Raw genomic sequence first — 21,930 nt, forward strand, 5'->3', positions numbered from 1 at the left:
AGCTGATAAATCAACACATAATAAATCTGAAACTTAATATTGACTGACATAATAATGCTATTTTACGATATCTTGTCCCCTTCAAAATGTGAGCATCTTCCGCCCAACAAGAACGTGCTATGTCAGCTGATAAGCTAAAAAGATTTCATGGCACATGAAAACCTCTTGTATCAAAGAATATAAAGAATACAGCAGACATTCTTTCACTCATGCAGCTATGAATGTGGATATTCATTCTGATTAGTAATTCTTATGGTACAACAGATACGTTTCAAAGAAAACACAAGTCGCTAGCTCTGGAAATTTTAGCTCGATTCACAAACCTTATTTATTGGGTCTGAGATACGTCCTAGGGCCCTTCCGCACACCTACCATGATGACTTGCTGCTGCTGTTTTGCCTTTTTCTCCCGTTCCCTCTCCTCGTTCAACTTATCTGCTTCCGCTTGCTCTTTTCTCAGATTCTCCATCTCCTCCTCCATTGCAGTCTTCTCTTCCTTCTGCTTCTTCTTGTGTTCAAGCATAGATGTATCCGACTCTTTAACAGAGAAAAACATTGGTCCCAGCTCAGCCAGCCAATGTGGCTCGACTGCAGTCACACATTGCATATACTCCTTTGTGGTCAGTACAAGTTCATGGTAAACCACGTAATCTGGAGTGTATCCAAGCCCATACAGTGCACTGCTGGGATGCAGGTGGCAGGGCATTCCATTCCGGCAATTCACATATTCACCCACACCTTTCAATCTGGCAGCATTGTGGAAATAAGCAGAACAGATTGCCTTCCTGACCACATCCCACTCCATCCCACATGAAGTCAGGGGAATCTTCAAGGACTTGAGTATGTCTAACAGCTGGGATCTGACTTCCCTTGCCTTCCTAAGGCCCTTCACATGCAAGAAGTGGTCATTGCACCAGTCCCCACGGTATTGGTTTGCTTTCCATTGTTGGTATACATTGAGAAGTGTCAAGTGATCAGATTCTGGAACAAAGAATTTTTCCCTTGCCGCATCGCTCTCCTCTGCCCGATCCTTTGGTCGGAAGAAAACTGAAGGCACTGAAAGCATAGACACGATTGTTAAAACCTCATTTATGCACTCTAGCTGCTCCCCCATCAACAACATTTTCGCAAGCGGTGGATCCAAGGGAAATTCCACCATCTTCCACCCAATCTCAGTGAGGCTTCCAACATTGTTCAAGGCGCCCAACACCCACAGCTGGTACATTGAATTGAGAATATTTTCCTGCGGGGGCGGATCCATGAAGTCAAAATCCAAAAGATTTTCAATCTTTAAGGATTTAAGCAGCAAAACCACATTGCCCAGATTTGTTCTCTGGATCTCTGGAACAGGGTTAGGAAGCAGCTCATTTTGATACGCAGACTCTGTAAATAACCGATAGCAAGTGCCAGGACCAGTTCTGCCAGCACGCCCAGCCCGTTGGTCAGCTGCTGCTCGGCTAACTGGAAACACTTGTAGAGCATCCATGCCCATTCTAGGATTGTAAACCTTCATTTTACCATATCCTGTGTCTATGACATAAAAGATACCATCTACTGTAAGGGATGTCTCTGCAATGTTGGTTGCAACAATGCATTTCCGAGCACCATCTTCAGCTTTCTGGAAGATCTTTGCTTGCAGATCAGCTGGCAACTGAGAATAGATAGGCAATATCAAGAGCTTTGGGACTGCTTTGCTTGTGGATGCGATGAGCTGTTCCATACGCTCAGCAAGAGCATAGCAGGCAGCTTCAATCTCATCCTGCCCTGTCATAAAGATGAGAATGTCACCAGGAGCGCTTGTAATGTGAATAGTCATCGCCTGCTTAACAGCAGCTTCAACATAGTCTTCACACGGTGTTTTGCTGTACAGGATATTTACATGGAATGTCCTTCCAGGGATTTGAAAAGTCGGAACACTGGAACATAGAGAGAAAAAGGTTAGGTTGGCCAGGAGTGCAGAGAGTAAATAAATGGGTCATCAGTAAAGGTATTAGCTTACAAAGCTGACTCATCTTACCCTCCAAAGAAGTCGGAAAATTTTTTAGCATTCAGCGTCGCAGACGTTACAATAAGCTTGAAGTCGCGTCGCCTAGCAACTACCTTCTTCAGTATACCAAATAAAACATCGGTACTCAGTGATCTCTCGTGTGCTTCATCCATGATAATTACTCTGGGAAAAAGAAGTATTTCTCAGGATACACAAAGTTCAAAAACAGTTCATGTTATGAAAGCAAAGTTCTATGTGATTTCCTAACAATTTTGTGCCTCAAAAAACAAAGCATAAAAATTAAGTTTGAGAAAACAAGCAAAAGACATTCAAAGAATCTTTCCCTCTTAACACTTCGAAGATCATAACTACCTAAAGTCTGTTATGTATATAGTAACTAGAAGCAATATTTGTTTTATTGCCAATATCAACATTAGCAAACAGTGAAGTTTTTCAAGCTAAGACAACATAACATCACTTAGTTTAAATCAATGCATAACTCAAAGCCCTTGTACATAACGAGACTCTATCCTCTTCGATTCGTCGGACAGGAAGAGCAGAAAAACAATGAGATCATGAATAGAAATAGCTTTATGGGTCAATTTACACTATCTACCATGCAGCAAAGGAGAAAACAAAACTATCTGATAGCATAAGCTTTAGACATAGAAAAGAACACCAAGAACTAATCCATCCAAGCTTGCAGTTAGTATGTCCAGGAAAAAGAAAAAATCCACCACGAAGTAAATCTCTGGATGATCCAATGGAGAACAAGGACAAGCAGTCCTGGTTGACCAGTAGGTGACCACCGCAAAAACAAAAAAGGTAGCTGAACAAGAAACCTCGATGATATCTGTTTGATGAAGGTAGCTGAACAAGAGATCAAATGACTTGAATTTCCACAGTTAGAAAGAATGACTTTTTGGAACAACTGTGAGCATAAGATTACAGCGGTACAGCATATAAAGGGGAGTGACATGGTGAAGGATGCAACAGTAAGAATTTATAACTACAATTATCATCTGTTGATTGTATGTTCCGACAGGTTATTTGCGTATCTTCCAAAAGTAGATACCCAATGATCTAATTTAATAGTCAACATTTAATCAAAATCTGCTGCGAGAAAGCATAAATCTAAGATCTTTAATCCCCTCAAGCTAAATATTAGGAAAGATATTATATGAAAAACAATGGCACCTCATCTTCCAAAACCCCGCCCCATCTCTACATCTTCTGTCAGAAAGCATAGTTCTAATATCCTTTTTCCCCTCAAGCTAAATATTAGGAAAGATCATATAAAAAAGCAGTAAGAAACTCTAAAATGTTCCTCCAATATGCTTCCAACTTCTCCTAAAAGTAAATAACAAGAAAAAGTCCTTTACTAAACAGTGATGGAAGAGTGTTGTGAAAGATAATTCTCAGCAATGAGTCTTAGTTTACCAGGTAATAGGTTAGTTTTATGTTCTCCTTGACTTTTTAATACTGTCACATATAGACAACCTCTTTTCATCTTCTACCAGTGCACTTGACAATTTACTTATTGATCTGATGGACGTGAACAAAGGAAGTAAATTTTAAGAATATCCAAACATCATGGCAGAAACAAATAATCCTGCAAGCTAAAGATAATTTTCTATGGAATTTCATATCATAGAATAAGAACAACCGATTCTAAAAAGTGTGGAAAATAAGTCTTCTTAAAACAAAAATAGAAACAAAAAAAAGGACAATAAGCATACCGGTATTTGTCAAGATCAGAGTCCTTCAATGTTTCACGCAGAAGTACCCCATCCGTCATGTACTACACAAATAAAATATAACATTCTGGTGAGTATACTTCAATCTAAGATAAATGATACAATTAAGTTTATCACCAGAAATTACTAGAAGATCCTAAATAGTAGGCCAATTAGTCCAATGCATAAGTGAATTAATCAAGAGAAGAATATAGCTAGAACTTAAGTAGGAGAAATCCTAATAAGATTCCATAGCAGTTGCTAAACCAATTCATAATAGTTAACATTTTGAAATAAACCTACTGTATATACAGTGGAATGCAATCAACGAGTGAATTTTGTCATGGAACTAAAGATATCAAAGACAATAATAAAATGAACTAAATACTTACAATACTGTAATAAAATGAACTAAATATGTCAAATACCGTAATAAAATGGACTAAAGATGCCCATGGAACAAAAATTAACATCGGAAGTTCTAGACTTTGAAGTAAGCATAAAAAAAATAGTAAGAACATGAAGTAAAGAAATTCCAAATAAGGTAAAAAAAACCTTTATTATAGTATTTGGACCAGTGACATCTTCAAATCTTATGGCGTAACCAACTTTATCACCCAACTCTGTTTCCATCTCCTCGCTGACTCGTTTTGCAACACTCATGGCTGCCACACGTCTTGGTTGTGTACAACCAATAATACTACTATTTGTATATCCATCTTCATGAAGATACTGTCAGGTAGCTTTATCATCAGCTTAACAATAAACGGCTTATATGTTGAATAAAATCAAAGAGAGTTTTGGAAGTGGGTGTTACCTGTGTCAATTGAGTTGTCTTCCCAGAACCAGTCTCTCCAACTACAACTATTACCTGATTTTCACGAACAACCTAATGTAGAGCAAGCAGAAGAATTAAGCACAGTGATAAGCAATTGCATAGGAAATCATGAACATATAAAAAACAACAATGATATCACCAACACGAGGAAAATTTTTAATGGTGTTACAACTAACATGTAATGTCTCAAATTTAATAATACGTAGCACAGTTACTAAGGATATCAAATGTACCGGGCCATGCTACAAGTGCAGGGTATCTTAGCCTCATTCATGATATGTGTAATATGGGAGTAGTTGAATTGTTATTTGGGAATCACTCATTTAAATAACTGGTGGTCCTAGAAATCAACTATGCATCTAACAACAATGCTAGAAAATATTTTAAAAACTGGTCTGATATTGATTTTGGTAATCTACGGGACCGGTACAGTACCATTTTGTCAATGGACTTATACCTTTGGTATCTTTGTATAAAATAAAAAATTAATTTCATGTGTACCATTATAAAGCTAAACATTTTAATGAGAAACAAAGAACGAGAGGAAGAATGGGAGAGAAACTGATAGAATCATAGAAAGGTGTGAGGGAAAATAAGAAAGAGAGAGAAAAGGGAGAGAAGCTAGAACAGAGAAGGGAAAGACAATTTGTGACAGAAACAAAGGGTTGTTGAGCACCATTGCAGTCGAATGTTGTCAGTAGCTGACAGAGAAAGGATTACAAAAGAGGCAGGGAAAGGGCAAGAATGTGAAATCGGTATTCAACTTCAGCGGTGCAACGCAATGGTGAGTAGTAATTTGAGTGAAGAGGGAGAAAAAACAGATGGGAGAGAGAGAGAGAGATCAAATGAGAAGTGTGTTACGAATCATAGAGATAGCATGTGTTGAGTTAGTAGGTCACATTCCGTCCATGTTGGTCGCAGGAACAGAATGAGAAAAGACAAATAGAGTGTGAGGAGAGGGAAAAGCATTTGCATGGCTACTTTGAATACTGATAGCAAAGAGCAGCAATCTAGGTTCGGATGGATGACTATGGTTGTGAGAGGTGGCGAGGGGGATGAGAGTTGTTAACTTTTCGTGTCAACTTGTTTTCCTAGGAAAGCCTTAATCATTAATTTCATTCAACATATAACAGAAAACACAAAATATGATATGACGTTTAAAGAGAACCAAACAAAGCATGCATTATAGAGTGCAAAATGAATATGTTGACCAATATGTTTATAGATATTAACCTTCAACAGTTCCTCACGAACAGAATATATTGGAAGATACTGCCTTTGTTGTGAAATGGACTTCGACTTGGCAAACTCACTTACTGCTTCACCTTTCTCTTTCATATGCCTTGCAAACTTGGCTTCCTCTTTAAAATCCACTTCGCCTTCTTCTCCTACCACTGCGGTATCTGCATCAATCTGATATTTGAAGCAGAGAAAGTTGAGTTATTCAAAGGAGATGGACAAGAAAATTAATCAGCTAAGATCACAAATACTAACCTGCTCAGCTGTCTTCTGGACCCCTAGAATGTCACCAAGTTTTGATCCTGCCAGCTCCCAAAACCGTTGGCGTGACTTATTCATACTCTGCTTTTCATGAATTTCCCTAACCAGAGCAGAACCTTTACGAGCAATTATGGCCATATCTGATGTGGGATCTTTAATAGGCATTACAGGTTCAGCCTGTTTTGTGAATACCACCCTACCATCCAGGAAAGGGGGCTTTGTATCTGCAAAAAGTTGGAACAGGTGCTCAGTAACTTCAGCCACTTGGTAATACAATTCATAAGGACCAAACAAGCACCATCTTTGTTGCAACTTCATATTGTCATGCCTATCATCTAGAACAGTAAGATAAGGGTAACATAAAATGGGTGAAAATGGCAAACTGTCTAACCATGTTTTGCCAGAACAGGTCAATTAACACACATATCAGTATGTGCACAGAGGAAGTTTTGAGCAAAAAGCACAAGCAGCCTTTTGCAAAAATAGAACTTCAGTCTAGAGGATTCATCACTAAGAGTTTTTTTTTTTACTTCATCAAAGATAAGTTAGGATTCCTCCAAACAAACTTGGTATTTATATAAAATTTGACTCACTCAAAACAGTGGAAACAAACAACATCTCTCTGAAAGACCAGCATTTTTTCATGACGCATGGATATTTATCATAGATGATGGAATATCAGATAAGTCTAACGCAGGACAATTTCTATTATTCAAGTCTTTTATCTTGTCTATCAATGATGGCCCTTCAGGATCTCTCAAGAAACTGCTTGTATTTACAACACTTCCCAGTAGACTTCTTAAACAAAAGGGTAGCTTGCTTCTGGCATAGGTATTGTATACTATAAAGAATGCAAATGACATTCAAAATATCTTAGAAACAAGTGACATTTCTCTTCTATAAGCTCTCAAACAGCTAGTTACGTTTATTACAGAAACAAATTGCACATTTCACAACATAAATCCTTTTGGAAACATAGTAAGGAATTGAAATTCTTAAAACACAAATAGTGAATGTTAATCAGTAGCACGTTAATTCTCACAATTATAACCCAACTCTTTCCGAGTATTAATGAGCACAAGAAGCATCAACCTTAGGTTACTGTAACAAAATGTATAGTGCATTGCACATCCACATAATTTACAATAGAACTGAAGATGTTAACAAAATGTGAAATTGTAATAAAAAATGAGGAAGAACAATTTGAGCCCAAAGCCAAAATTGCATTTAGTTAGGTCTCCATTGTGTCAAGATAAGTCAGGGTTAATCTTTCTATTTTTTGTAAATTTATTTATTTTACAGATATTTTCTGGTCAAATTTGAGAAATGATTTTTTTTCTATTTTCTAGGTATTACGAAATTATTTTCATTAAAATGTATGGAAATGATTTTTTACCATATTTGGATATATTTAGGTTATATTATGATTCTAATGTTATCCTTACTTTTTATAAGATATGCGATACCAAATCTTGGAAAATAATCCTCCTTTTTTAATAGATTTGGGTATCTTTAAATTAGATTAGGATTCTAATATTATCTTAATTTTGGTAAGATATGTGATAACAAATTTTGGTACATAATCCTCAGGTTTGTTATGCCAAAATAATTACCAAAGTTGAACAGGAAAAATGTGCAATAATAGAAAAATATCGGACTTGATATATAAGAAATTTTTCTTTAATTTATGCAAAATCCTTTTGTAAGCACAAATATGAGTCTGATTATAATGTAATTACCGTAGACACCTCACTAGAACTTGTGGCCCAAAATCTATAGCATGAACAACAAACATCATCCTAAGAGTTCATTATCAACTTCATATTCCTCCTTCATGACAGAATAGGACACCGAGGTACTCACTGGAACATAGCATCAATGGTAATGATAAAGACATTACAGAGTAATACTGTAGAACAATTAGATCTAACTTCAGCATACCATGAACTAAAAGGATGACTTTGCGCTCATCCTCATCCTCAAAGTCAATCTGCACCTCTGTTCCTCTAACAGCCCCCGATCTCAATAGCTGTCGGTCTTCCCACTGAGCATTATCAGCAGTCAATTGTGATAACTTCTTACTTTGGGCAAGAGTCATCAATGTTCCATCCTTACGAGTCTGCAGCATTACACATATATAAGAAAAAAAGTGGTATATGTAAATGAATTTATTTTTTCTACTATGACTTGCAATAATATTAGTACAATCTCCAAGTTGTACCAAGGATAAAGATCCAGCAGGTTATAATGACTTTGGGTTAACAAAGTCTAGATAAGTCAGGAATCTAATAAGCCAAGCTTTCCAACCGCTAAAGACAAATTTAATTAACTCGCCTTACCTCTTGAATGCATCCAATATATTTCAGATGATGTTCCATCACACGATAACTTAACAGGCTACATATCAAACTTTCCAGAGGTGCCATTCACTATTTTATTTATTCTGTCTAGACATTCATTTCAAAAGCCTTAAGCTGCTCCTACCATTTCAAATATTCTTCTCGGCTACTCAACATTGTGGCAGACAAAACATAGCTGCTCTTATCAAAAATTTTCTTTTAATCTGAAGGGTAATTGCTGGTTAACGAAAACATGTTCATATCAAGCCTAATACTAATGTCCTGCATCATGAGAGAGTACAAGTCTTGTACAAGATGGGTCATATGACCACCGCAATATCAAAATCAGAAACATGAAACTGCATGGAGAGCATTCTAGAACCTTCCACTTCATATCAGTAATATCAAAATCCAAAAAAGCTTTAGTCAAATTATTCTGAGTGAAGCAAGCACAGATGTAATAGGTGTATAAAACAGAGCGAATGTGAACAAGGTAAAAGGCCAGATCAGAAACAAGATGAATCTTATAAGCAGGGAAAAAGGATGACCATGTCATACTCTAGGGAAAAGTTATATATTAATTTCATAACTCGATACAGCATACATTTCTCCTAAGTAGTACAATAAAAATTAAATCTCGATATAGATCAGAAAGACAATAAAGATTACAATTGACTGGTTGTATTTCTTATTTTCTTCTTTCTCCTAAGCCATAATCTTTAATACTGTCATATCAAAGGCTGATATGATGTATTATTGCTACATCCATCAAGTATAAGTTTGATGCTTATTTTGGATAACAATTAATTAGTTACACATACCAAAAGCTGCACTTCAAATATTTCACCAGAAACCAAGGTTAGAATCCTAAAATAACTAAAATAGTCTCAATCCCCTTTCACAACAAATACTAATAAATTAAAAATGAAAATTCTGAAAAACAGAAAAAAATAACTTGACACAATTAATTAGGACCCAACCTCAACCATAGACTAAATCTAAATTTACCTGGACTTGAGATAGACTTGAACTCAAAGGCACTTTCAACAAAAAAAGCCAACCATAAGGCTACTATACCAGGTCGTGAAGGAGAGCCAAGTAAAACACTTGCTTTTTAACTTGTAACAAATGCAACTCCAATGTGACCAACAAACTTCATCATGAAAATACAACAGATAATGACCTTCATCAAGGAAACTAAAAATCATTTAACCTCCCAAGAAAAAAGAAAAAAAGTAAACCCATTGAACCTTTCGACAAAAAGCAGATCAAAAGACAACTAAACCAGGTCCCAAAGGAGAGCCAAGTAAAAAATATTTGCTTGTTAAACTCATGACAAATTGCAAATCCAATGTGACCAACAAACTCCATAGTGAAAATGCAAAAGGTAATCTTTCTCAGAAAAAAACCATTTAAACCATCCAAGCAAAAATAAAAGAAAAACCTGGTTACATTTTGTGAAGTTTATAATTACATTAGTGGTATTAACTGAAGATCCAAAATGCAAGTATCACCATGCTACGCAGGAGTATGTGATACTAGCCTCACTTTTACCAAAACTAATTGGCTGAACTCACATTGAAGTACTTCCAACAAAAATCATTTGTGCTTCTAATTGCAAGCCAACATGAAGAGATATAAATTTATAGAGCAAAAATAATATGGAAGCTTATATTGCTAAAACTACAATATTTCGGTATAAGGAAAGGAAGAGGCAATGATATATTATACCAGTTTCTTTGCCAGTGATGCTTCTTTCTTTTTATAAGAAGCATCATCCCCACCAAACAATGACGAGCTATCACCATCAAACATTGTGTTATGTTCATCTCTGTCGTACCTACAAAAAAAACATCAAGGGACTTAGAGCGCAATTGATACTTTCATGACATACCATTCATTAAGCCCCAAAGTATTATGTACAAGAAGCAATACGTCAAATTTATAGAAAATAAAAGGTGCTCAATCCTTGTTTTCAGTAAAAATCTTAGAAAAGATAAGTTGATTAAATTGAATGTCAGAGTAACATTTTCAAGACAAGTTTATAACACTTTGATTTCAGTCAAAAGAAAGGTTCATAAACAAGCACCTACCATGCTCGGTCAGCATTGTAATCCATCTCCTGGCGCATTTCCTCTGTGATCTCATAAGGCTTAAATGTGGTTAAGGTGCTTTCAGCTGCTTCATTTTCCTGGTATGGCAGATAAACCAATAAACAAACAAGCGCAGATAAGCCTTTGAATTCATTAAAAAATAACTAAGAAACAAAGAATACTAAAAGCAAAGCACATAGGAGAAAGAAGCAGAAGCTAGAATGTCATAATAATGAAGACAAATGGTATGGTTTTCTCACCATGTATAAATGAGGCTACATTAACTTAATAAATAATGATATGGCAACCAAAAATGGACAATATTCCCTTGGGAGTAATTAGGCATGAATTAGTAACAGAGCCAGTGAAATGCATAGCAACCAACGTTACTAGATTTCAACATGGTATCACTGAACCTATTAGACGATGCAACAATCAAGTATTTAACGCTAAAATCTGCATTGCCAAGCTGGTTGACATGTCACAAATCAAAATAAGATTGAAATCTTTGTAGCAATTAATTACTACTAAATTCTTTAAATGTGAATTGGCACTTTGTAACCCTTGACTTCAGAAAATGCAATATAACATACAACAATTACTATTATACTCACTGTTGTTAACAGGTCCAGTTAAATTATGTCATCATCATAACGATAGTAGTAGGTACCCTGTAGACACTGGAGTTTAATCCATTCTCTGTGGAATGTAAACAGCATGTTGAATCTGGTCTAAATCCAAAAATCCAATCAATAATCCAAGATACAAAAATTTAAGTGAGATTCCTAAATCTGTCAGTCTTTCCAGTTTTGGGGCCCAAAAGGGAGGGGCACTCTTTCTCCTCCCTCTATTGCGCTAAGTCTGCCTCCCTCTTTCTTGTCTTGTATTCCTCTGCAAAATTTCTTCTTCTAGGTGCCCCTCTCTTCCCTCACAATCTCCCCTCCCTTTTCCCTCTCTTCTTCCTCGTCTCAGTTATATTCTCTCATTCTCTCATTCAGATGGCAAGATTCCAAGACTTAATGGGATGGGATGTGTTAGGATTTACCGATAATGGAAATTTTGTCCGATCCCAGTCAATTTATCTAAATACCCTATTTCTCAGAATAAATCAGATCGCCCTCAGCCAATATTGATCCGATTATCCAACTATCCTACAACACAAAACCTAGTCCTGCTCGTAATTTGTAAGACATTAAGTAATCTGCACAATTACATACAATAAAGATTGACACAAAACCTAGTTAATTGCATCATGAATAAGAGTCTCCACTGTTTATAGTGCATGAACCAAGTTACAAGAACAAAAGACATTCATCTGGACATCACAGTCAATATAAGACTGCCCTCACGTCTACAACGTCATTCGATCATCAAATAACAAAACTTACCACATACAAATTGGAATTCAGAGAAAAATATGCATACAGAGCAAACTAATGCAAGGAAGAAATAGCTGGCATCGCATGCATCAAAATTCAGTTAAGTCTCTTCCATTTATATTAATCATAGTCTAGAGCTTAATGGCTATGGTTAACAAGCAACTAGAAACAAGAAGCATTTATCATGATTGGCCGGATTAATATTAAAAACTTGATTGAGGCGCTACTTCTAGCTTTAAATGTTTTGGGCATTTATCATGAAATTCAAGGCAGCTAACCATCTGTTTCTTTGTGCTGTATTGCATCATACAAGCGTTCTCTTCCATTGACAGAATTCAAATGCAATATGTGCACCTCTACCTTAATTTCCCAAAGTTCGTTTTTGATGCTAATATATTCTAGGGAAAAAAACCCATCATATAGGCACATGCAAAACTGAGAACACAATGTCAGGAACCATATAGCACGGTACTTATTAGAATTAAATAGAAAATAGAAAACCTAGACAGGTACCTCTGAATCAGCTGCAGCAGTAAAATGTAGCCGATGTTTTCCACTCTGAGACGAATCAGATCTTTTTGAGGAGCCTGTGGCACGTATTGGTGTTGGAGAGGGAGCTACACTATCCCATGGAGAACCTGTAGTCCCAATGGTCATTTTTATCATCAAAGCTTCTAGTGATAGTACAAATAAAGGTAAAAGAAAGAGATTTTCAAGTAAATGATATAATAACTAAAAACTGACTTATTTGTCATACTTGCCTGCAGAACGAGGTGTATTACCACCCAGCCACGGGGACACAAGCCGTGCATCAGGTGAGGCACCTGCCAACATTGGAGAGGGTGAAGGTCGATATCTGTGAGGCACAGAATAGTTGTCCCTAGAACCTCGACGTGGAGTATCTTCCCATTCCCACCTCCCGTCATCCCAGCCTGACCTCGCTGGGAATTATAGGTCTCATTAGCTCAAATAAAAAAACCATGTAGACAACTGAATAAACCACATTCAATCAAAAGATCAAACTTACAAGGAGTGTTTGAAGTCTGTTCGTGCCGACTCCTCTTCCTGCTATAATCCGTAGTATATCTGGATCTCCCGTGTTCATCTCTTCTGCCATATTCAACACTGCGATACCTTTGTTTCTCACTCCTCTCATAATTATCTGAACTGCGAGAATGAATGCTCCTAGAGCTTCTAGACGAAGAGACCTTTCGAACATATTAAGATAGTGTATGTTAATATATACTAAAAATAGAACAGATCATCACAATATACCAAAGCTTATTTCATTTTTAACATCAAATAATCATTAATCAACAATTTGATTAGAAAATGTTAGTTACATGGTGATGACAATAAAGATGATATTTATCTGAGTTACCTTTGGAATTTTGGTCCTAGAGACATAGTAATTTGTAATATCTAATCATCTCATTCTCTTCTGCTTTTCTAATATGACGAGATATAAAATATGTACAGAAAAAAGAACAGTAAAGTGGTACAAATGATGCTCCCAATCACTGATCTTCACTACAAACGCACTTAAAGAAACTCAACCCAACCAGCATCTTGTTAATAAGGTCTATCATAGACCGCCCATCATCATTGCAGACTTACTAGCCCACGAGGAATTACTTGCTTACGGTGGGCCTCGAATGGTGTAGATCCCAAAAGGCACCTTTCAGAGAGAAGTAGCCTTCAGCTTTGTCCTAGGCTTTGGCTCTCCAACTCTTCAACTAATATGGAACAGAATGTGGCCTCATCAGAGCTCTTAGTTGGGGAGTTAGGGCCTTTATCAGCCCTATTGTAAAAGCTAAGTCCATCATCAGCCATCACAGCTACAGATACTCTGGCCCGCAAAGATATGTCGTCTCTAGGGTAAACCTTGCACAATTTTGACCTTTTAAGGTGGACCCCAAAGGAGATCTCGGAGAGGAGGTGGCTTTTGGCTCTCTTTATTAGGCATTCTTGCCAACTCGACTAGATGTGACTCATCACTTGCAAAATAGAACATTATATAATTCTTAAGAAGGTTGAAGGCTTGAGGCTATATTTCTACACGAGATATAGTTGATATAACATGGTTAAACAGAACTATGCAAGTATAATATTTAGGATGGCCATCCATGCTTACTTAAGCGCGCATCAAAACGAACATAAAAAACTAACAATTTGCATTTACCCATTTTGATATGCACAGAATTCATATAAGCCGGCATGATAAGATTTTGGTGCTAACATGCACACCCTAAACCCAAAAAAATACCTAGTTTTAACAGCGAGCACGGTAACAACTTTTTTCTACGAAGATAGATTAGGCCTGCTACTTATTTCTAGTATGACATGATATATGCCTGAACCAGCAAAGGAAATGCATGGCAACACAATGTACCATACCAACCAGACAACAAGCAATTCCTTCATACTTTCTTCCGTCATCGAGTCCCAATCTTAGCATACATACTGTTCTCACTTTCCAGCCACCACATGTCATTCATCTCGGCTTTGGTTTTAGTAAAAATGCATTATTCCTAAACAAAATCCAACTGAAAAAAACTCTATAGAAGCAAACCAATACAAGTAAAGAACTGCATGCACATGATCCCCAAAAGAATATTCTCGAAAAAGCTGCATACAATTTTGATCTTGCATAGTATCATTTAAACCAACATTATCACGTTGTTCTACTTTATTCAGCCCCAAGAGCCTCCACACTTCCTGACCACATCCACAGTCTAGCAGGATAACAAACTCTATTTTCCCACATAGTTTTAAACGACTTAATTGTAGGTGGGCTAAAGCTAATTTCTTGATATGCTTTCTATATCAGAAAAGTTACCTAAGTCCATCCCCAGTTCTTAAGGTATAATGGGCCAAAATCCTTGGATGTAAATGTCCATGATGCACAAACTAAACATGTGGCTATGTAATAACCAAGGTGGGATGATTTTCTTTATTTCATGCTTCTTGAGAGATTTAGAAGTGTGACACTCAATTAAATTTAATTAGAAAAACAAAGGTTGAGAAATAATCACTTCATTTTAATTAAAAAAAGAGACAGGGCTGCTGTTTCATCTCTAATGTCAGGGGTCAATTCTCAAACTCCTCCATCCAAATAACAAATTCATCCAACACTTTTAAAATCATTGCTCCAACTTCTTTCATGTGGCAACAAATCCTCCTTCCACCTCACTCAAATTATGTAAAGTGTCTTAACTTCTACCAATTAAACTTACTATTTTTGGAGTCTACTAGGAGCCAGGCCCAGTAAATACCAAGTAAAGAATCTTATAAATGTCTGGGGCATATACCTGAACGTTAGAGTGTGATTCGGTCAATATTGTTCTACATCATTAATAAAAGAAATTACATTTCTGCTGATGAAATAGAAAAAAAAATCTTCAGTTGTAGGCATAGCAGACCTAGTTTCTAACAGTCAATCATTCACTTAAAATTACTGCTAAAGTGATTTACTAGTACATTTTGAATATCGTGAGGACTTAATGTAACATAAAGACCATGTTTATAATCTGATAAAAAACATTCAATCATATACACAAAACAAAGCTATGGGACCCTTTTAAAACAATTTAAGAAATGAAAATGATAAACTGACTGCTGAATCTAAACTATTTTAAGACTCATCTAGTCTTTAAATAAATCACAGTGCATCAAATTAAGATGGTTAGAATGTTCCAATTTCTCATCTCTCATATGTTTCCTAGCCTTGGGGTTTTCTGATATCAATATGTTGTTCAACATGCATGCCAAGAAATGCACTTGTCCACGATGCGATGAGTTTCATTGTAATTTTTCAAAGCCAAAGTTATTGGAAAAGCAGAATCTCTGATGAATTCTCGGATAATAAATTAAGTCAATGTACAGGTACAATTCTTATTTAGGGATGACTAGGGAATAGTTAAAATAATGTTCCATCAAATGCCACAAATTTTTCAGTATAAAATGAAAAATAAACTAAATATTCAAAACCTAATGAAGTTAAAATTGAGTTAAGCTTGGCCTTCTAATGCAAAATAATGTACCTCAAGACGTGGGGTTTCATTTGTGCGTTGTGAGTGAGAGGTTTGGCTGCCTGCACCATCAGATGTCATGGTAGATTCTGAAAGTTCAAAAATCATATCCAATTAGTCATAAACAAAGTCAAATGACTGGCAAAAAGTACTCACGCAATCTAATGCCTCCGTTCTAAAAATATGTTTTAAAGGGTTACAAAGACATGTGGAAGACACCCTATTAAGGAATGAGCAAGCATAATGTTCAAATATGAAATACTTATGCATATTCATTTCTCAACAATATATATATTCACATAATCATCTCATTCATCACATCAAACTTTAAAGAAGTATTATCCAACAATTGTTAGCACTTAGCACTACCTAACCTCCATAAATTATTTCTCCAGTTCCACAGTTTCTCCCACCATCAAACAATCAATTTATTCTGATCCCCGCCTTCTAATTAACATTTTATTTCCAATCACGCATATATCGATCCACAGCTTTGCTTAGTGAAAACATGCAAAAATAAAACATGATATGCACAACAGCACAGCGAACAATTTCCTTACCAGTATCGATCACCAAAATAAAAATTTTCAAGAGACATCGTAGCAAGTTGTATCAACCATAGGTTAAAATCAACAAAAATCATAAACAGTGATTTTAAATGTTCTTTCCCAAGAGTATATAACAATACATGTATAGAAAGAAAAAAAATCTCCAATCAACCTACAGAAACCTATACAGCTGTCAGCATATTCCTCGTATTATACCGCAAGCTATAGAGAAGAAATGAACATCTCAATGGGCTTCCTGCTGTTGCTAGGTTACTGATGGCTTCGAGCCTGATGTCATCAGAAGATCTCTATCATAGTAGATGACAAGTACTTCATAGACATTTTTATCACCATTTAGTAGAAAATTAAACTATAAATAAAGAGTTACTTCTTAGTATAAATCAAGGTAAACAATACCGAATAATACCGCCCGATACGGGCGGTACATACCGGTCCGACGGTAAATCGGTACGAGGACCACCCGTTACGAATAATAAAATTAAAATAATATATATATATATATATATATATTAGAAAAAGGTTCGGCGACGTCGCCGAGGCGACGCGACGTCGCCAAGGCGATGCGACGTCGGCTTTTAAATAAATAAAAAATATATTTATAAATATATATATATATAATCTTTTATATATATATAAAATATATATACCGTTCCGTACCGTACCGAGCAATCGTCGAAACTCCGGTACGGTACGAAATTTCAGCCCTTGGTATAAATTATATTTCACATAGAAGTGGCACCTGACCTTGAAGTGAATTTTCTTCAACAAAAGATGCACGGTACTGCCTAGATGTGTGTCCCCGAAGACCACAGGGTGAATCATCTCTTGATTCTTCAATCCCAGAAGCGTCGCATTTCTCATCTTCGTCAAAAGAGTCAAAGGTCACAACTTTTTTTGGAGCAGGTGCTTTAAATCCCATATCCCCCTTCTCTCTTTTTATACTAGCAAGAACATCCAAACCTGTTGACAGCATTATCAATAGTTCCAAAGTGTTAATGAACATTACTGTGCAGGACATGCATGATTCTCAGTTTCTCACATTCCAACATGAAGGCGATGATAACAGTAAAATAGATAGACATGCATACCCAAATTTAATTTTCTCTCTGGGGGTCTATACATTACTCTTTCCTGCTGTGGCAAGTACAAACCTCCCCTGATGCTTGTTTCAGGTTCCAAGATAGTGGTTGTTGAGTTTATATCGATAACCTTTTTCACTTCCTACATTGATCAAATGGTGCACATGCAAATCCAAATGAAGTTGTCTAGTCAGAAGTATACCGAGAAAAAACACAAGATCATAGGAGAATGTATGTTAAACCATGAAAAGAAATGGACTGGATAATTAATAATAGTTTAATAAAAGCTGAATATTAATTTAAAGCTCACCTCCATAATAGTTCTTCCACACGCTACTTGTGATGTGAAACGGATACTATCTGCATATAATTATGATACAATAGCATTCAATTAGAAGGCAGAAAGAACCATAAATGTTAAGTAACAACAAATTATCAAAAAATAAATAACTTTTCAAAAACGAGTAAAGAGAAATATTCTATATTCTTATGAACGACCCCTTCAAAAAATCCAACCCAAGTTTTTTTTTTCTCAAAATCACTCAAGAACAAAAGATGATATCATAAAAACTTAAGTGGCAATAAGTGTCGTTACAAGAAACATGCGCTAGATAGAAGAACCCCCTTCAATTTGCCCAATTTTTGTGTTTTCTCACAATCACTCGTAGCTCAGTTCAAGAACAAAAGAACATATCATGTCCACCTAACTGGCACAAGGAATCGGACAAAGTAGCATGCACTATATTGAAGAAAGAGAGAAACATTCATCATCTTATTGACACTAACGGTCACCAGACTCTGAATCGGCGCTTCCGACTCATTTAATATAGGACCCTAAATATTTAAGTGTGAGAGCTGCATGCCACACAAAATGAACTTAGCATTTGAGGAAAAGAATTTATTTTGCTGCAAAGTAATTCACAAACACCAAACTACAGCGAAAAATAGTCTTTGTTTCAATCAACAAAAGATCTTGATATGCAAGCAGAAATATGGATCTCTCCATAACATTTATAATACCACATGCTTCCAAAATAAAATTCTGCAGAGACAAAAGTCTAGCATCATTAGCTCAACTCTGTATATCTCCATAACATTTATAAATTTATAATACCTCATGCCTCCAAAATAAAATTCTGAAGAGACAGAAGTCTAGCATCATTAGCTCAGCTCTGCATAAAGCTCATTCCCTTATTGTACAAGATGAACCTTAATATTAAGCCTACATCTTCAGCCTACTGATCTGAAAGACTGCATATGCAGATTTATTTTACATTCTTTTATCTAACTCTCAATACTAGATGGAATCATTATTCCACAGATATAATATAACATAATATTCCATGAGCTACTTTAGTTTTACAATGGAAAAGAAAGATCGAGTGCATGTGACTCATGCCAATCTGAGGATCACATGGATCAAAATGTGAATTGAACGCTGGCATCCAAGTTGCAAAGATAAATTTTGCAGTGGTCAATGCATGACTTGAACCTTGCACTCAAATTTGAAAGAATCAATCTTCTTATATTTTTTAAGCAATCATCAAAATTTAGCAAAAATGAAGAAATGCTCTAAAATGGTTTATTTTGACCGGGAAAAGGATGCATTTAATTTCAGAAGAATATTCAGATAGACTTTAGTAAAATATGTTCAATAAATATCTAGATGTGATTATGGGACTTAGAGGTAATATTGTATGCATTAATTCTGACCACACCCCACATTGATGAACCTCGTTCCCTGGGTTTAGGCATAGTTTGTAAAGACATAGCAAGAGAGACAACTAAGTCCTGAACACTCTACCATCACACTACGAAAACAGTGGATTGTGCAACAAAACATGGGATCAGGTAGTGCTTTTGTGCCTCAAGACGAACATAACAAACTTCCGATGGACAAGGATAGCAACTGGCTTGATTTGGCAAAGTGATGAAGGAAACCAACTTGAATAAGAAGTTCGACGCATACTAGTAAAGGAAGATCAGTGATCCCATCTTCGAATGGCCAGTATGGATAAGAACTTGGCCTTTTAAAATAGAGGCGGCAACTGCTGTTAGGGAACAAAATTTTGCCATTCAAATGGTCTATAATTCGGGCACCATACAAATAGTCCATACGGATATATGATATAAAGAGACCCTTATCGCTCCTACTAAAGAACCAAACACGCCCTTAAGCAAAAGGATGGCCAAGATGACACATTTAGGGAAAAAAATCAACAGTTTCAAATACTACTGAAAAATAAACTAGTTGCACAAGAAATACTAACAATGGAAACATCAACTTCAGGTACCCTAAGATCACATGACAAGGATTCATGACAACAGTGGGCGTACCAAATTAGGTAGCTTACTAGAAATAATTTGTTTTCTGTAAGAAACCAACATGCATATGGTTCAGGAGACAAATGATACAAAGATCTTTTGTCCTTGAGTAACTAACATGGATATAGTTCCAGCAACACAAGGACCAAAAGAAACTTCTTCCTGAAGTAATTGGCATGCATATGGTTGCAGAAGAAAATGCTACAGCTTTAAAGCATTTAGAACTCATAAACAATCAACCGATTGCAGTAAATAAAGAAACCATCGCATTTATCCAAGATCTAAAGTTTTTAACGGAACCACATCTCTTAATCTTCCTGTCGGATGACATAGAAACCATATAAACAGTCTCACTTGACACTTCCAGCATCGGACTAAAGGTACCACCCAAAAGAATTAGAGAACTAAAAGTCGCTACCATCCTACGGGAAAAGGCATATTCCCTAGAATAAAAGTAACAAGCAACCAACCGCATGAAACACTGCTAGGAGTGACCGAACATGTTCAAATAGTGTAATCAACCTATCAATTTCGTGTTGATTGTTCAATCAAAAACAGTTGCAACAGGGCCGACCAAACTTTACAGAAATATAGCGACGCATCCACACGATCATCACTCGATTCCACTTTAGAAACGATCTTTACAACAAATCAAACAGCACAAAATCCCAGAATTAAACAAAAAATGTTTACAATGATCGACGATTATGCAGAACAGAAAGGGAACATAAAGATCACCGGTAATCGACCAGACACAACCTTTACAAGAAGGGGTAGAGAGAAAGCGACCTTTAACAACATATCTAACAGCGCAAAAAGCCTAAATTCGAGCAAAGAAACAATAACGATGATCGCCGATCATACAGAACAAAGTACGACACATTGAGTTTATCTACAATCGACGAGCCACATACCTAATCCATAGACGAAAAAGAGATCGACAAGAAAATAAATACGGACCTCGATCACAAAGTCCCACTGGTTAAGGCGGGCTCCGTCGGCGACGAATGATGAGCGAGAAGTGCGCCAGCTTATCGGGTGAGCCGAAGGCGCGATCAAGGGGCCCTGACCCTAAAATCTCTTCGCAGAGGATGAGAGGGGGACGGAGAGATCGAGGCGAGGAAGTATCCGAACGATGCAGGAAGGCGCAGGGAAGGGGCAGGGGGGTTTCGCAGCTTGTCGCAGAGAGCGCAGCGCGAGCCGCTCACGAGATGGCAGGTATGCCTAGGGCTTATTTGCCACTGGACTCGCTTTATGGGAACGAGTTGGTTTCCTTCTCGGCTCAGGAGATGGCAGGTATGCCGAGGGCGTATTTGCCACCAGACTCGCTTTATGGGAACGAGTTGGTTTCCTTGGCCGAGAACGAAACCAACAGCGTTGGGAGTCTGCCACGTGCCAAACTCACGTGATCATAACTAATAGCAAAATTGAATTTGGCAAAAATATTTTTTTCTCTCGTGTGCTTCGTTTTGATATCATTATCCATACATGATATTGAGTCTCTAATAATCTTTATCAAGAGCTAAGCATTATTTATGTATTGACACTTAAAGATTCTGCTACATCTTTCATTCCAGATTCACCAAATAGCTCATCTGAATATAACCTTTGTCAATTATGTAAGTGACCCTTTTCTTGAAAAACATTGCATGAGGTCAGCTAATTCTTAATGCAAGTTTGGTTGCAGCATTCTATTGAGTTCGAATCGTTGAAGAATCTTCTTCCATATCCATATAGTATAGCCACAAGCAAAATAGAGATGATCAACGGTTTTTCTTATTACATGCAAATGAAGCATCGGTTAACATGATGGATAACTCTTCTTTTCATATTGTCTATTGTAGGTAGTTTATTCAGAATAACCTACCATGTACATAAGGAATGTCTCTGTGATCCTGACAAGTAGGACTCTTAAAAATATATAACAATCTTAGTAATATCAACTACTAAATGACTTTCCTTGTTCATCTCTTAATCTCTATAAAAACGCTAGAGATATCTCAGGAGCACCCAAAATGTCTTGCTCCTCCCTCTCACCAAAACTATGGGAACAAA

At 36.6% G+C, this 21,930-nt stretch overlaps 1 protein-coding gene across 1 annotated transcript; it reads right to left on the minus strand.

The window, feature by feature from the left end:
* Window positions 1-210: 210 nt before the first annotated feature.
* On the minus strand, window positions 211-21,159 carry LOC103986737 (pre-mRNA-splicing factor ATP-dependent RNA helicase DEAH7). Its single transcript, XM_065111162.1, has 18 exons — window positions 20,836-21,159; window positions 17,861-17,910; window positions 17,560-17,692; window positions 17,216-17,431; window positions 15,915-15,991; window positions 12,899-13,079; window positions 12,633-12,812; window positions 12,385-12,509; window positions 10,493-10,590; window positions 10,131-10,239; window positions 8,002-8,179; window positions 6,055-6,284; window positions 5,794-5,973; window positions 4,540-4,611; window positions 4,278-4,454; window positions 3,726-3,787; window positions 2,017-2,169; window positions 211-1,915 (listed from the first exon to the last, which is right to left on the minus strand). Exons 2-18 carry the CDS (start codon window positions 17,864-17,866, stop codon window positions 325-327), a joined length of 3,768 nt encoding a protein of 1,255 aa, XP_064967234.1. The 5' UTR covers window positions 17,867-17,910; window positions 20,836-21,159; the 3' UTR covers window positions 211-324.
* Between the last annotated feature and the right edge of the window lie 771 nt (window positions 21,160-21,930).

This window comes from Musa acuminata, chromosome BXJ2-6 (genome assembly GCF_036884655.1).
Source record: "Musa acuminata AAA Group cultivar baxijiao chromosome BXJ2-6, Cavendish_Baxijiao_AAA, whole genome shotgun sequence".
Taxonomy (NCBI): Eukaryota; Viridiplantae; Streptophyta; class Magnoliopsida; order Zingiberales; family Musaceae; genus Musa; species Musa acuminata.

Bases quoted from the DNA above. Each gene is read 5' to 3' on its own strand.
- LOC103986737 (XM_065111162.1), bottom strand. The intron at 13,080-15,914 runs GTACATTATTTT...TATGTTCGAAAG, and splicing joins ATGAAACCCCACGTCTTGAG to GTCTCTTCGTCTAGAAGCTC. The intron at 12,510-12,632 runs GCAAGTATGACA...TTGGGACTACAG, and splicing joins TAATACACCTCGTTCTGCAG to GTTCTCCATGGGATAGTGTA.